Below are 15,775 nucleotides of genomic sequence, written 5' to 3' on the forward strand. Positions count from 1 at the left end.
GCTCAGCTCTGCTCCCGATATCTCTACCTCCTCCCCCAGTGGCACAGAGGCAGGGAATGGGGGGTGCAGGACAAAGTCTGATGATCAGAATTCACTTTTTAAGCCTTCAGGTGCTGCTTTTGCTTGGAGATACTATTCTACCAAGATGCTTCGGGGAATCTGCTCATCATTCAGCACAGCAACACCTACCCAAGACAGTTGGAGAAGGTGCAGTGTTTGCTCATCACTCCAGTTAACTACTGTCAACTCCAGGATCAGACTTGAGCCCTGGGGGAATACACCATTCTTTTCAGAAGTTTGAATTTTGCTGAGATTAATGTCCTGGAAAGGCACAAGATACACTAGTGTGCAAACTTTGAAATGCATTGACAAAGTCTTTCCCATTAACTGCCTACTGACCACAGCTTTTTTCTCAGTTGGATATTCCCCAAGAGCAGTCACTATAGACTCATTTCTCAGCTGAGAAAAGTACTGGGGAAGAGGCAAACATTGCCTTTATACCTTCTCTCAATTTCTAGCTTGCAAGCAATCTAAGAGATGGAGTAATCGACGTCAAAATGAAATCTGTAAAATCTTGTCAAGGGCTACTCTGCTGCCCAGGGTAACCACACCAGCACAAACTCCAGCTTGTAAAACACCCTTAGTGAAGAAAGCCGCAATACAAAGAAAGAAGCCCAAAACTTGCCCATAGATTTTTTTTCTTCCCCTTAATGCACTCCTCAATTGTCAACTCATGACAAAATTTAGAGCCTTTCTGCATTATTCTCACAGAACATTTGACCACCAGCAGAGCTGATTTCTGGCCAGTTGCCTCCTTGCTTTTCAGAAGCCTCTCGATTCATTGCTTTGAGTGTGGCAACTGAGAAATGGAATTACTTCCCTGAAAGTTATTTTGCTTTACACTGTTAGTATCTGATAATACTCGCTAACCCTTTCAGCTAAGATTCAATACCACTGAAGCAATTAAAATCTTCAGTGCTCTGAAAATCGCTGCTAAGCATCTACCGAATGAGCCTTAATAAAACTTAGCAGGTAGTGGTTCCACTGAGACAGGGTCAGGAAACAGCTTTACCAAAATGCAACCATAACAGGAGAGCCAAACTACTACCAACTCCGCATTATTTTGTTTTATCATATGTTTTAATATACAAGAACTTCAAACACGTACCTTTAAGAATTCAACTATCATCAAAGGGTTTGCTTTAAGCAGCCCACCCTGGAATTTCTCCTTAAGCATTTCTAAGTTATGAAAAGCAAGAAACATGATTTTCCTGGGACAAACTAGTTCCCACAATGTGACAGAGAAACCAGATACAGTGTTTGGCATTTAGAAGAAAATGTGTAATGAAAGTACTGAAAGACAAAAACACACAAAAATTTAAGCCCTGAAAAAACACCATTCTATTTTTATGAACTACAGACTATGACACCATATCTAAATAGGACTGAAAACACTAAACACTATTCTGTCCATTAAACTATGTCAAGACTATATATTTCAAAGACAAGTTAACAATTTTTTAAAATAGAGAGAAATTAAGAACTTTCTAAAGTGACCTTTGTAGCCTCTGTATTTTTCCGGATTTTTTAAGATAGCATTTTTCAGGATAGCAGCAACCCAAACTCAAAACAGAACTGAACAAAACAGTGGTACAGCCTTCTACTGTCTGTACTTCGAAGAACCGTTTCATACACCCAGAGGAAGAAACTTTCCCTCAAGTGGATAAGAGAGGTTGATCTTTCACAGTTCTCCTAACAGATGTCTCGGCCTTGATGTCCCCTTTCAAGTTTATTCTTTTCTAAATCAAGACACTGAGGTCTCTTGTGGACATATGGTGTAGGGACATTACAGACGCTATTTCTCTTTGCAAATGCACTAGGATCTCCTGACCTCAGGTCGTACTGGCAAGTTACCATCTGCCTATTCCTGTCAGATGATCAAAAAGGAGCATTTCTGGGTGTTCTGCTACATCAAAACACCAAAGGTAGTTAGAATACTGGACAGCTTGCAGTTACTGCTCCCACTGTATCTCACCTGACCTTGAAACTTTGTCCAAAGTAGTAAAAGCAGCAAGCAAATCAGGGGTAGAGGGGTGGTTGTATCACAGGATTGAAAGCATGGCTTGGAAAAATCTGGCAGTGGATTTATCATCAGAAGGCCATGTTAGCCCTTACATTCTCTAACCTTCCCTTAATTACCTTGAGTTTCCTCAGTGCATAAACACTGTAATGGAAATGAAAAGAAATAACATCTATGTAACTCAAAACAGTAGTACATACATGGGAACTCTGTGTCTTTGCTGAACAGTGCACGGGATTTCTTGGGCCCTTCTAGAAACACAGAATGAGAAAAAGTTTGAAAGCAAAGCCCAGTTCAAACGAAAGTGAATCAAAACTTTTTCACTAAGCAGACTGTGTTCTCAGACACAGCAGATACTCCAGTTTTTATTTATACAAAGATTAGAGATGCAATTTTGTTTTGTTCACAGGTAAACTTCCTTGAGAGGACAAAACTGTTGAAGCGGCATTGTCAAAATCCCATTCTCCAGCTTAAGATAGCGGCCAGTAGAGTGTCTTCTCAAAGCACATTAGAATTTAAAAAGCATTGCGCAAAAGCGAGGAGTACTCCAAAAAGTTTCAGTGAAACAGTTAATTTCTGCACCTCGCTTTTGTCAAGATGCTTTCAGTTTACAATTTCTTCCTTTTTTTTTTTTTTAAGAAAAAAAAAAAAATCAACATTTGAAACAGTCACTAAACCTACCTCTGAATCCTACTGAGGTGTTCATCTGGCTTCTTTCCTGAGATTCTCAGTCCCCTATTAATTTGCTGAAGACCAGCAAGTGAGAGGGCTGCTGTACCCCTAACTTGGCCACTTTCAGCCTCCAGCACTTAAATCCATCACAGCATAAAATGAAGGCTTAACCAGCTATGAGAAACCACTAACCAAAAATGATGTAAATACACTAAGCAAATTAACAAGAAATTGTTTTATTCCAATCAGTTTTCACAACAGCAGTATCCACAAACTTTCCAAAAGAAGTCTTTCTTTTCCCCCTGAGTAGCAGAGTCCCTTTTGTAAAAATAATTAAAGAACACTTGTCACTGATCACAGCATCACCATCAGCTGTGGTCAGTCTATACCTATGAAACAGACAACTGGAAAAGGACAAAACACTTTCCCAGACGTAAACCAGAACATACCTAAGGCAGAAATGAGAAACATGTACAGTGTTACAAGTTACTACCTTGTATTTCACATTTAGCTGTACAATAACCTCTCCCCAGGTTTCAAGCAATCTGACCCAAGTATTTTCTTAATAAACAATCACAGAAGATTTGCATTAAGAAGCAAGGGAGATAAAAGACCTGCATAAGGTACAATATCTCTGTATCTGCACCATGCTCTTGAATAAATCCATATTGCATCTATCTCTGCAAATCAAAATTAAACCAAAAAAAATACCAATAGAAACCTCTTACCATGTTCAACGAAGACGTTACAGTGTGGGCCCCCATGCCTTGATGACTCCTTCTTCCCTGCTCCTTTGATAAAGTGCAGGGCAGGCAGACTTGGCCTCCTTTGGTCCCCAAGAACTTTTCCAGGCTGCTGCCCCATAAAGTAACGATGGGCAGCCTTTCCCAGGATGAGAAGTTTTTGAAGAAGTCTGTGATCCCTATCTTCCAGGTTGGGAAGGAGCTTTGAAGAAAGATGTATTTTAGGTGGTGCGTTGGTTGCACTCACTGTGTGATACAAGTCACTTGAGGCAAAGAATTAAGACAAGCGCAGATTCATCCAATGCTTCTGAAGATGGCAACAAGGCTTCTTAGGTGACTTTATGCAAAAAAAAAAAAAAAAAAAAAAAAAGTCAAAGTTCCAACTGCTTAGTAATGACCAAGCGTTACCAAAATTCCAGGTTGCCGTATGTACTGTGTCTTCCACCGAGTAAAGAATTAGTTCATCTCACAAGCAAGAAACCCCATGCAGGCTCACCCAGGGCAGGAAACAGCCATTCCCACTGCAACCAGTGTCAAGGTTTCTTTTTTTTTTTCCTCCTTTTCTTTTGCATAGCATTGAGTTAGCAAAGGCCAAAGAGCCACGTATTGGGCTTCAAGTATCGCTGTCGTCTAGCAGGATCGAGCGCGCTGAAACCATGTCAGCTGGCAGGGCGAAGCAGCGGCCGCCCAGGGCCTGGCAGGCCCCACACGCTCCTTGGGGGCGAGGGAAGGGGACGGGGGGGGCTCCTGCCTCACAACGCCTCGCCTCCTTCCATCGCAAGCCTCGGGCCGCCCGCACCGCCGCTACCTCTCCCGCACACCGGCGGAGGCGAAGCGGGCCAGGGGGGCCATGGTGGCCTCGAAGCAACGCTGTGGCCGGTGCAGGCGGCCGCCCTCCCGGCCTGCCGCCCGCCTCAGGCGGAGCCGGGTGCCGGGGACGGTGTGCCAGGCCGGGGACGCGCTCCGGGAGGCCGGTTCCTGCACGGCAGCCGGAGGAGGTCAAGCGGGGGTGACCGCGCCGGCTGCATCCCCGCAGGGGAGGCCGGCGGCGGGCGAGGCCCGGGCGGGCAGCGGAGCGGCGGAGGGGGCCGGGCGGGGGGCGGCGGGGCCGGGCGGCCGCACGCCCTGGGGGGGCCCCGCCAGGCCTGGCAGGAGGAAGGGGACGAAGGGCGGCAGGGTTTGGGGGGGGGGGGGGTACCCCGGGGGAAGCCGCGGTGCCGGAGCGAGACTGGCGGGGGGGGGGGGGGGGGGGGGGGGGGGGGGGGGGGCAGGCGGCGAGGGAGATCCCGGAACCCCCGGCGCGGCGCAGCCCCGTCCCCGGCCGGCGGGGCGGGCGGTCACATCCCCTTCCGGCCCCTCCTCCTCCCCCGCCCCCGCCTCCCGCCCGGCACGGCCGCTGCCCGCTCCCGCCGCCATGACGGGGCAGCGTGGGGCGGTAAGGGGAGCCGGGGCAGCCCCGGAGGAGATGGGGGGGGGGGAGGGAACCTCTGAGAGGAAGGAGGGGCCTGGTGAGGGGGAAGCCAGGGGGAGGCATCCCGTGAGGGGGAACGGGGGGGCTGAAAGGTGTGAAGGTGCCCCCAGAGCGAAGCCATGAGGTAAATGGGGGTGCTGTGAAGGGGTCTGAGGGGAAGAGGAGGTGGATGGAGAGGGCACGAAGGGAAATACGAGGGAAATTGAAGGGGAGGGATGAGTGGAGCATGGTGGAAATGGCAGGCAGAAGAGGGAGTTGCTGGTATCACAACGTAGGCAAACACTAGCCAAGGACCAGTAAACCTCACATTCCATCTCTTACCCCCTTTGCAAGTGCCATCCAGGTTGTTTTCGCCTAGATCTGAAAATGAGAGCCAGCTAGAGACCCACTCCTGCGCTCAGGTCTGAGGCCCCTGGAGAGCTCTGCACCTTGGACTTCTTGCAGAGATGGACAGGGAAGAAGAGATCATTCCTGGGTCGGCTGTGTGCACAACCATTAGCTTTTCACAACCAGCAATCGGGCACCCTGCTTGCACAAAGGACTTCACTTCCTTATTAATGCTGTCAGAGCATATGCAAAACTTGATACCAAAAACAGCCACAGAGGCCAGCGAGTGCGACAACAAAACAAGTATTTTATTGGTCTACTTTGATGCACCATTTAGTACAGAGATGAAGTTAAAGCCCCAAATTCTTCAGCCCGCACTGTGGTGCCCTTTGATGTGCAGCATGAGGATTCCCCGAGCTAAAGAGTGTGGATGGTGACGCTGAAGATATTTTCTCATACGTTCTCCAGTTCACCTTGGGAATAGAAGAGGGTTGAGGCAGCAGCTTGAGGTCAGGGTGTTCTGGTCAAAGGTCTGTGGTTATTCCCACTCAACAACAGGAGAACACACAAATGCAATTTTGTGCAGTAGCCTCCTGCTCAGGGTAACCATCTGGACACAGAGCAGCTTGTTTGTACTGACTCCTCCCTTGTGACAAATCCAAACATACTCCATGTCTCCTACGCCATATTCAAGGTCCCTGGCAGATGTGTATTTTTCATCTTCCAACAATAGCATCTGAAATGTAGCACTTCATAGAGTCCTACAGGATCCTCCACCTCTGCTGTGCCAGTCTGTTCCTACATCATTAATTCTTAGCCAGGAGACTGATCTGAAACCATTTCTATTACATTTTTCCATCAGTGACTCAAATTGCAGGTACTGAGGCTGTTTGTGCTACACACACACAGGAGAAAGAAATTCTGGTACCATATGCTGCAACAAATCCAGGGTCACATCTCTCGAACTCAGCAGAATTTCTCCAGGTTAATCTCAGTAATGGAGATCAGCTCCTCATGGTGGTGATCTAGCCTGCCACTCAGCTCCCACATTTTGAAGGAAACCGAGGAAACAAATCTGTCTGTCAACACAGACTGAGCAGCCTGAGATAAATTTGTTACAAAAAAACCCCAATACCAACCATCCTTTACTGAAAAAAAGTTATTCCCTTCTGGGTCTGACTGGAGCATCCTGGATAATCTCTCCTACCATGGCAGGACTGAAACAGAGTGAACTCCAGAAGGCCCATGATACTCAGACGACCTTGACCAAAATATGCAAAGGTAATTGCAAATAAGCAGGACTTTTGTTCTGGGGAATTCAGGCTGTATATATGCTTCTCCCTGCCTCACCTGAGATCTATGAAGATGAACATACTTAGTTTTTCTTTAATACACTAGGTGAATTTATCATTCAGGTCAACAGTCAGCTATTCCTCCTCATGCTTTACAATCATCAGCAGCAAAGTGGGGCAGGTTCTTTGCCAGCAGTCCCCGACCTCTTTCCACTCAGCAGTTGCTCCAAAAGCAATTCCCATTTGCCAAAGCAGTGCTATAGTCAATCTGGGGCTATACACTGGCAGACGGGCCAGCTGGTTGCTCCCAAATACCATAGTAAGGTATCTGCCCTCTTTTCCTTCCTGAAGGTATATTTTCTGTCCCCTACCTTGATGGCACTTCTTGTGAACGTGATTGTCTCATGTCAACAAATCTGAAGTTGCCTAGGGAGTTCAGAAACTATTAGAGAAGACAGAGGAAGAAAGATTGTGTAAATGCAGAATAAATTTCAAAACCTACAGACTGTTTCTTTCAATTAAGTCTTAAATGTGGCCTGTGTACATCCCATATATTTCATAAAAGAAATTTCAATACTTTTTCTGTTTACTTTCAATTAAGTGTGGGTTGTTACACCCACAGCTGCAGTGATGTTTCCTCCATAACAGTGTCTTAAAGCTTCAATCTCTTTACCAAATAATAAACCTTAGCATATTAATTAGCGGTCCTCAGGAACCTGAAACAAGCATTTCAAGACTGCCTATAATCTCAGTGGGGTTTCAGGATCTTCTAGGGTCTGCTCAAAGCTTTGTATTTATGCCATTCACCTCAACTGAACAGCAAAACTGCACGCAGATGATACAGAAGTAACATAATAAGCAGCAGTAATTGGATTAATAACCCATTAGCACAAATTTAAAATCCCAATGGTTATTACTGGGAGTAAAGGGAGGGGTTGCCATTCTTCATGTTAGAACATGAATCAAACACTGCCACCAAGAAACAGGAAAATGATTTCTACAGACGAGTGATTTTGTGTTCTTGTTTCTGCAGGCAGCACTCACCAACAAGGGAACTACTTACTAGCTCCACTTCCAAGCGCATCTGTGCCATGTATTAACCCTGGAGTAAGCAGCACAGGCAGGTGCTACAACTGCTTTAGAAACAGGCCCCGTGCCATCAGAGGCTGGTGACCAAAGAAGTCTGACTGGTCTAAGCTGTTTTAATGCCTGCATGGGCATTTTAGTTCCGCATATAAAAATGAACTCTTAATAGTTTTTTCCCACCCTGCTTTCAACGATGGTTTTGTTCTTAAACCAGAGAAGCCATAGGTTTTTTTTTTCTTTTTCACCCTTCCTGCTTAGAAGTTGCCTAGCAAAATCCCACAGACTATTTCAAGAATTCAAGAGGACACTGCTTTTGCTGGAGCTCTCCTTCACATCTCGAGCACACCCTGGCTCAAAGGCATTTTTTATATAGCCTGCCCATACTCCTGTGCAGACCTGCCTATGGAAAAAGGGGCCCCAGCTCCCCCACCTACCCGCGATGCCAGAGCCTCCCCCAGACCCCGTCTGACTCCTCACTCATCTCTGCCGGCCGCTGGGGAAGAGTCATTTGCCATATTGTGGGTCATGACTGAACAGTGATACCTGAAGCCTCTCCATATGGAAACCGTCAGCCCCAGCAGCACATCCAGTTGCCTTCGAGATGGATGAGCACTGGTGGCCCTTGACATTCATCAGGAGAGCAGAAAGTCACAGGGATTCAGCCGAATCAAACAGCAAATGGCAGCTGGCCTGGTACCTTTCGTAGATACTTTTGAAACTGCTCAGGAAGTTTTTTCCTTCCCCACACAAGTTTGTCACTCCCCTCTCTTGTTACCTGCTGGATTGCAGAGCTGTGCTTGATGGGGTTGCAGGAACTGCCAGCAATGCCCTCGCTGTAGCCTTGTTAGAGAATTTAGGTCTGGGCTCGGCAAAGCACTGGCTGAATTCACGAAGAACAGCAATGACCCCTCGTGGCCAGGGAGGAAAATGCCGGGACCTTCAGTTGCCCCCACACATCAGAAAAGATCAGTAACCAAACCTTACCAGCTAGTGCTCTTGTTCTCAGGCTTAAAAACAGAAGTGCCAGGTATTCGGGAGCACGGGAACTGGGTGAGTCACACACTCTTCCCCCATTTAATACATCCCCAAGGCCAAAGTATCAGGAATGCTGCAGCAAGCAGGAGGAATTGGAAAGCTCAGAGCTGAAGCAGTCCAGATCTTGAGCTCACTGTCTTTCAGGCTGTATACTCATTTATTGAGCATAAATAACAAAAAAGGTTCACAATGGGGAGAGAGGGCTAGCGTAAGAACCCTGGAAATAGACCACAGTTTTAAAGACTGCTAGGTAGAGGGGGAGGGAAAAAAAAAAAAAAAAAAAAAAAGAGGAAAAAGAAAAAAAAAATTATATAACAACTCAGCTGTGCAGCCCACACAGCCTGCTGCAGAGACACCAGCACCTTTTTCCTAAGATCTGTGTTATGAGACCCTGGCACTGTCTCACCTTGCAGGTCTGACAGCTCACACAACTCTACATTAACCACCTCCAGAGCATGCTTCCTCAGCACGTTTCCACCACAGTACTAACAGCATTTTCAAGAGCCTCATAACACCCCCCAACCCCTTTCTGACTTGCTAGACACCTGCAGAGAGGTGGCCTGAGGACAGAGAAACATTTTGCATTCGTGTACCAGTTCAGCAGAACCATTTCCAGATATCAAATCTCTCTAGGTGGTAGCGAAGTACAGGCTCTTCGCACCTTTGCCCTTTAAGGACAGAGTTCTTTAAATTGAAGGGACAGAGATGCAAAGAGATCTAATGGATTAACTACAGACCTCTCCATCAGCGTTGAAAAATGCTTTAAAAAAAGGGAAGACTAGGTATTTTATCTCACTGCCTGCATATCCCTATCTGCTTATACCTAGAAGCCTCACAGCAGAAATCCCCAAATCTCCCCATATGGTAATAAGATAAACAGCTTCTAAACTGCAGCAATTGGGTAGGGAAAAAAAGAGGTACTTTTCCAATTAAAAGATGCAGCCTGCTAAAGCTTTTAGCCTTTTGGCACTGTTGCTGTCCACACAGACATGGATAATGCTGCTACCAGCCTGATGTACACACCTGAAAGTGTCACCATCAAGCTTTAGTTTTCAAATTTCCTAAGTCATCTTGAGGATGTGATTGTTGCAACACTTACTAGGGAATCCTCATAAACCTCAAAAATAACAATTCCCGGGTTTTGCGTGGAGCATTCCACCAATATCCCCAAGAAGTTCAGTACTATTTTGCAGAGGCAGAACAGATGACCAATGTCCTTGCTTGCCCTTAGCCACTGAGCTCCATAATGCTCTAGTATTTAGGTAGCAGCATTGGTGGCAACCGTCCAGCCTTTGCTATTTGGCAGGGCAATGAGGCAGAGCTGTTGGGGAAGGTAAATACTACCAACATGATCTGAAGCTGCCACCTAGTGCTGCTTCTGAACAGAGGCACAGCAGTCTGTGCCAGATGAGAAGCAAGGAAGGGCGTTTCTAGTTCCCAGGAAAAGATTGAGCAAGGAGTTTTTCCTTTTGCCTGGGACAAGCATGAGAATTTGCAAGACTAGAATTAGAGTCAGGGACAATTAGGACAGACATTTTGCCTTTTCATCCTTTTACGAATTACAGCACTGTGGTGCAAGCCGCTCTAATAAAATACAAACACAACGTACCTACACAATACACGTATAATAAACAGCTGTAGTACAGCACCAGAGATCTGAGGATGTTCTAAGGAAAGCATCACATCCATTCTGTATAGAGAAGGGAAGCGACTGCCAATGCCTAGCTCAGCATGCCCATGTGTAACCACTGGCCTGAGGATCTTCACCAGTGTCATACTGGGCTCCCTGTCATCGCTGCTGCACGACTCACCTCACCATGGGATCCTGCAGTGAAGCAATGTTGAGAGCAACACTGTGGAGAGCAACACTGTGAACATCACCAGGCAATGTACTTACAGAGGTACCCTGCACAGAAAATACACTAAAGAAGGTCAAGTCCTGCTTGAATGGGATGAGGAGCAGCAGCTCAAGAGGAGGTAACGGGGCACTGCAGCTATTCTGAGTGTCCTGGCACATGGGAACTTGAGCCAACCATAACTCTCAAGCTAGTCCAAGTTCATTCTGGAGAAAGACAAGCTAATGCACACACTCCTGAATGACTGATCAATTTCAAAAAATTTATTGAAATGTAAAATATTTAATAGAAAACAATACTGGAGCCTCTTCAGAGCAGCTCACCACATCAGGCATAAAAAAAAGAGACCAACAGGATGCACAGACTGAGAAGGCACTGCTTGCCCATGGCTCCTGGCTCATGTGGACAGCCACATCATGCCATATCCAGTCTCACACCATTGAGGCACAGAAGCCATGAACAGCCAGACCCCAAATGTGGTTAGCAAGGGTGTGGATACTCCTGTCCTCTTAAGACCAGTATGTGATCTGAAGTCTTAATGAGAAAAACAAGCGCTCCCAGTCAGAGGACTGACTGGCAGATCTACATCACAGTAAAGGAAAAATCAAAACCATTTAGAAAGACTTAGGGGAGAGAAGCACCACGAAACACATTCCTTCCTCTCCATCATTTTGCACAAAGTTCAGGGGCACTAGACACAGCAACAAGTACTATGAGATATTACCAGGTGCATCTACATCTTCATAAAGGTCAGATATCAATTTTTCAGGCTGCTGCACTAAAAGGCTATTGTATTTAAGTACTATTTAGTACTATTGTACTAAAAGGGCTCAGGAGGTTTCCTGGGTGTTAAAATGAGGAATTTTGGTGGTTTCTGAAGTGTGGAATGAATGCTGGGGAGAAGAACACTGAAAATAAATAATAGTGAAAATCAAAAGCTGCCATGCTGGGACTTCAAATGACTGCATCTGGCCATGTGCCCTATCCTTCCAGATCCAGCAACCTCTGTCGGGTTTCCAGAACGATCTCCTCCATCACCTCTGGTTTGAGAATGTCCTTGATCTAGAGTGGGAAGAAGAATAACATTGGCACCAAAAAGCAACTACTACTATGGCACACTCTGTGGGAACAAGGGTCCCTGGCACATAGCAATGAGCAGCAAGTGTGTTTAGAGGGTTGTGGTCAAACAAGACTATCATGGCAGAGAGTCCAAGGCAAAGTCAGAGTTAGCAATTCTTATACAGAGACCATAAGAAATCAAAGAAGCTGCTACTGACAACTCCTAATCTCTCCTGAAGGACACACACCAGTATTTGGGAAGGGGAGAGGTGACTTAAACAGAAGTATAGTTCAAAAGAATATCCCATCTAGATGAGTAGGCTGCCGCTGTGAATGAAAGCAGAAGACAATTCAGATCTTATCCATTTACGAGAAGAGAATTGCCAGGGATCGTGTTGACAGAAATCACAGAGAAAAGCTGTACAGCAAGAGGTCAAATTGAGGGAGCCTTCCAGCAGTGCAGGATGTGGATACAAACAGAAGACCAGTCTCTGCACAGTATGTGACACTTGCATTTCCATTTGTTCTTAAAGTGCACCGTACCCTCACAGAACCCCAGATTTAACACTGTCCTCACAGGGATCACAGAGCATCCATAATCCCAGCAAGGGATACAACTCTATCAAAAAACGGAACTATTTCTCTATAGGAATAGTTGGACTTTGACAGAGGAAGAACCCTTCAAACTATGCCTGAAAATGTGCAAGGCGATTTATGTAATGCAGGAGGGGGGAGGTTCCTATTTTCATTGAACTACAGGATGCTTTGGAAAACCAAAAGGAAGCCCTAGCACCTAACTTACTGACTTCAGCAGCAACTGATGTGGCCTTTCCACGCCCTCCCCACAGCGTGGAATAAAGTAAACAACACTGGTTTCTGTACCTGATGAGGAAGGGATGCTTCATAGCAATACAGGATGCTGGTGTCAAAGAGCATCAACTTCTGAGTAACCAGAGCCACAATGCAGTTTCGGAGCCGTGAGATTACCTCCCGGTCAGACATGGGAACTGGCTGAGGAAGGACAAAGGAAAAGAGATGAACACACAGGGAAATAATGCAAGTCTACTGTCAGAAAGCTTTGCCGTGAACGTAACACCAAATGCTGAAAATCTCAGGTTATTCATGTGCCTCTGACTATGTTAGACTAACAAAACATCACGGGTACAAGAAGGTTCATCTTCCCTGAACCCTCACCTCCAGGTTGGTGGTGAAGCCCCCTGCTTCTTCATCTTTCTGCTCTGGAGTTGGGTAGATCCAGATGAAACCATTGTTGCCGAGGATCACGGATGCACCACAGGGCAAGTCGTGGAAGTGAGTCTTCTGGCGTTTCACAAAGGAGGGAGAGACCTGAACGAGCACACCCTGGCCAAGCTGAAGGAAAACACGAGACTCAGCATTAGAGACAAGAGCCACAATACACAACATCAAGTCACTGACATGCGCTCTAGGAACCGGACAATTTTAAACACTTTTTCCCGTGAAACAGTGAATATAAAACCTGACTGCCTCTGGGAGTGCTGGGAGGATTAGATAATGCCTGTGCAGTCCTTTGAAGATGAAAAATACTCTAAGTGCTTAGCACAAATGTTAATAATATCTCGATCGTAACTACACATCAACCATCCCTGCAGAAAAATGAGGATCGAGAGACCAAATTTAGCAGAACACTTTCCCTCTTAATCCAGTCACTGTCCTTCACCCTTTGTGCAATAAACCCACTTTGCTTTCATCTTTTAAGTGCTAATACCCTTGGTCTGGTAATCCCAAACTGCAGCCTACGCTCCAACAGTCCTTTGGCTTATTTCAATGCACAAAACCATAAATAAATGCCAACAGTGTAAAGCCTAAAATAGAGCCCTGGAGAGAGAAACAAGTCACAAGGGCAATGGCCTGAAGAAGAGGTGTGATGAAGTTTGAGTCAGATTTTTCTCCCCAGGGTTTAATTCACAAACGGATAGTGGGGGAAACAGGACTCACAGGCTGTAATTGTGAACAGGGCAAGCAGCAGCTCAAAGGGCAGCTCAAGGGCACTCCCTCAGCTTTGGGGAAACTCTGCTCAGAGCTCCCACGTACGAGCTGAGATTCTTCCTAACCTGAAGGAATGGGTTATAACGATATCCTGCTCTATTCCAGGGCTTTCTTCTTAAAGATCCCTCCAAAAGTCCTTATACAAGTCAACTGGAGCAGAATTAGGCCAAGACTGTGTGCTTTTGAACAACTTACCTTCCCGTATTTCAGACTCCGAGTGTGCAGTGACACAGCCCCATCAGAAAACACAGACTGGACCTCTGCCTGTCAGTGCCTCTTAAGGAAACAAGATCCTTAATGCTGCCCGGTGCCAACAGCCGCTGGCTGCTCCTGGCAGAGAGCTCTCACTGTCAGCCAGGCTAGCCGAGCTCTGCCTGTTCTCCCCGTACCCCTCGGCTCTTCTCTCTGAGCGCAAGTAGTAGAAGGATACACTGATGAGGTCACCTTCCTGCAGATAATCCCTCATTGCAAGCTCATCTTCTGCTGATCTCCTTCTCTGAAATGCACAATGCATGAGAAGTTGTGTATAGCTCAGCCTGAGAAAACATCAGTTCATATCTATATTGTGGGGGGATGTTAGGATGCCATGCAAAACGCAAGCTGGTCACCAAAGGAAAATCAGGCCAACTAGCACATCTCTAGATCACTGATGTGTTTCTGTCCAAATAGGAGAGTTAGCGATACCAGAACACTACACACCCACCCACAAACCCCAACACTACCCTCGTGCTAACCGTGGGATGGGCTCCAGAGCTTCCCAGCACCTCAGCTTCTGCCACAGAAGCAGAAAACAACAGGGCTCTGGCACCGCTCTGCATGAACTACTCACCAGTTCCCCACCAGGTAAATTCATAGATGACAGCAGCAAGACTGAATCTAGCCTGGAATTTGTTTCCACTTTCCATCGCTTCTGCTGAACCTGGGGAAGAAAAATGATCTGTTGGTAGATGCTCAAATACTGAAGAGAAGATCTTCAGCAGAGCGGCAGATCCTGCGGCCAGCTGAGCCCGCAGGAGACAGCTCGGCTCACTACTTCAGCCTCATCTTGTTTAAACCCTCCTCCCCCTCCACGGTGCGTCTCGAAACCCCGGCGTTACCTCCGTGATCCTCCCGACCACGATATCGCCGACCTCGCCGTTGTACCTGGGAGCAGGGCAGAGAGAGCAGCCCGTCAATCCCCTCGCACACTCCCGCGGCGAGGCCCGGCGGGCCGCCAGCCCCCTCAGGGCAGGGACGGCGGGCTCCCCGCTCCCAGGCTCACCTGGTCTTCAGCGCTTTGACACACACCAGCTTGTTCACCCTCTCCACGGCGCCGGCCACCGAGGCGATGAGCTTCTCATCCTCCACGTAGGTGCCGTGGCCCCTGCGGAGAGAGCGGGGCTGCCTGAGCAGAGCCCGAGGCCGGCCCACCCGCCTGCACCGCCTCCCCCCCCCCCCCCCCCCCCGCCGCTGTCCGCACCTCATGTAGCCCGTGTCCGTGGTGATCGTGTCCCCCGGCGCCACCAGATGCTTCTCGCCGCCCGGGACCGGGCCCAGCCCCGCCGCCTTCCGAGCCACCGGCAGCCTCATAGTCACCGCCGCCATCTTGGGTGCGGGCGGCGCGGCGGCTGCGCCCCCGGCCCCACGTGGCTTCCGCCCGCCATCTTAGCTGCTGGCGATAAGGCGGCTGAGGCGCAGGCGCCGCCCACTGCAGTGAGGGCGGCCGTGAGGCGTCCGGGCAGCCATTATTGTTCCTGGCAGGATAGGGCGTCGTGGGCTTCGCTGCGTTGAGAACCAAAGAAAGAGCGGAGCCATGTTTAGTGAGGGCAGGGTGAAGGCAGCCCCACAGACGGGGCCCACCCCGCAGCTGAAGGGCAGCAATTTGGGCGAAGGTTTTCCCTGGAGGGAAGCAGCACCTCCAGTGTCTGGAAGGGGGGGTGCCCGTGCGCTTCTGTGCGCACACAAGTTGTTTGCCCCGGGGTCTGAAATTCTCGCGGCGGGGAGGCAGAAGGGAGCTGGGCGAGGCCCCGAGGGGCCTGTTCCCCCACGTTGGGTGGGCCAGGGGATTTCAGCCGCTGCAGGAAGGTGTGCGCCGTGTCAGCGCTCAGCCTTGGCTTAAACATTTCCAAGGGACGAGGAATTTTCCC

General features: G+C 47.9%; 2 protein-coding genes and 1 long non-coding RNA gene across 3 annotated transcripts in view; 1 reads left to right on the forward strand and 2 right to left on the reverse strand.

Annotated features, from left to right (window-relative positions):
* ABL1 (ABL proto-oncogene 1, non-receptor tyrosine kinase) overlaps positions 1-4,599 on the reverse strand; it is an 83,541-nt gene extending 78,942 nt beyond the window's left edge. The window contains exon 1 of the mRNA XM_033012004.2: positions 3,481-4,599. Coding sequence (XP_032867895.1) covers positions 3,481-3,616 — 136 coding nt within the window. The 5' untranslated portion in view covers positions 3,617-4,599. The remainder of the gene's footprint in view (positions 1-3,480) is intronic.
* A 268-nt stretch (positions 4,600-4,867) lies between these two features.
* Positions 4,868-11,499, forward strand: LOC122152758. The gene is made up of 2 exons (XR_006164781.1): positions 4,868-4,930; positions 5,300-11,499. It is a non-coding gene; the product is annotated as an uncharacterized LOC122152758 (long non-coding RNA).
* EXOSC2 (exosome component 2) lies at positions 10,804-15,291 on the reverse strand. Its single transcript, XM_042786859.1, has 9 exons — positions 15,109-15,291; positions 14,911-15,012; positions 14,747-14,792; positions 14,479-14,568; positions 14,080-14,145; positions 13,845-13,913; positions 12,816-12,992; positions 12,504-12,632; positions 10,804-11,624 (listed from the first exon to the last, which is right to left on the reverse strand). Exons 1-9 carry the CDS (start codon positions 15,231-15,233, stop codon positions 11,544-11,546), a joined length of 885 nt encoding a protein of 294 aa, XP_042642793.1. The 5' UTR covers positions 15,234-15,291; the 3' UTR covers positions 10,804-11,543.
* Between the last annotated feature and the right edge of the window lie 484 nt (positions 15,292-15,775).

This window comes from Tyto alba, unplaced genomic scaffold (assembly GCF_018691265.1).
Source record: "Tyto alba isolate M040663 unplaced genomic scaffold, T.alba_DEE_v4.0 Super-Scaffold_11, whole genome shotgun sequence".
NCBI classification, from domain to species: domain Eukaryota; kingdom Metazoa; phylum Chordata; class Aves; order Strigiformes; family Tytonidae; genus Tyto; species Tyto alba.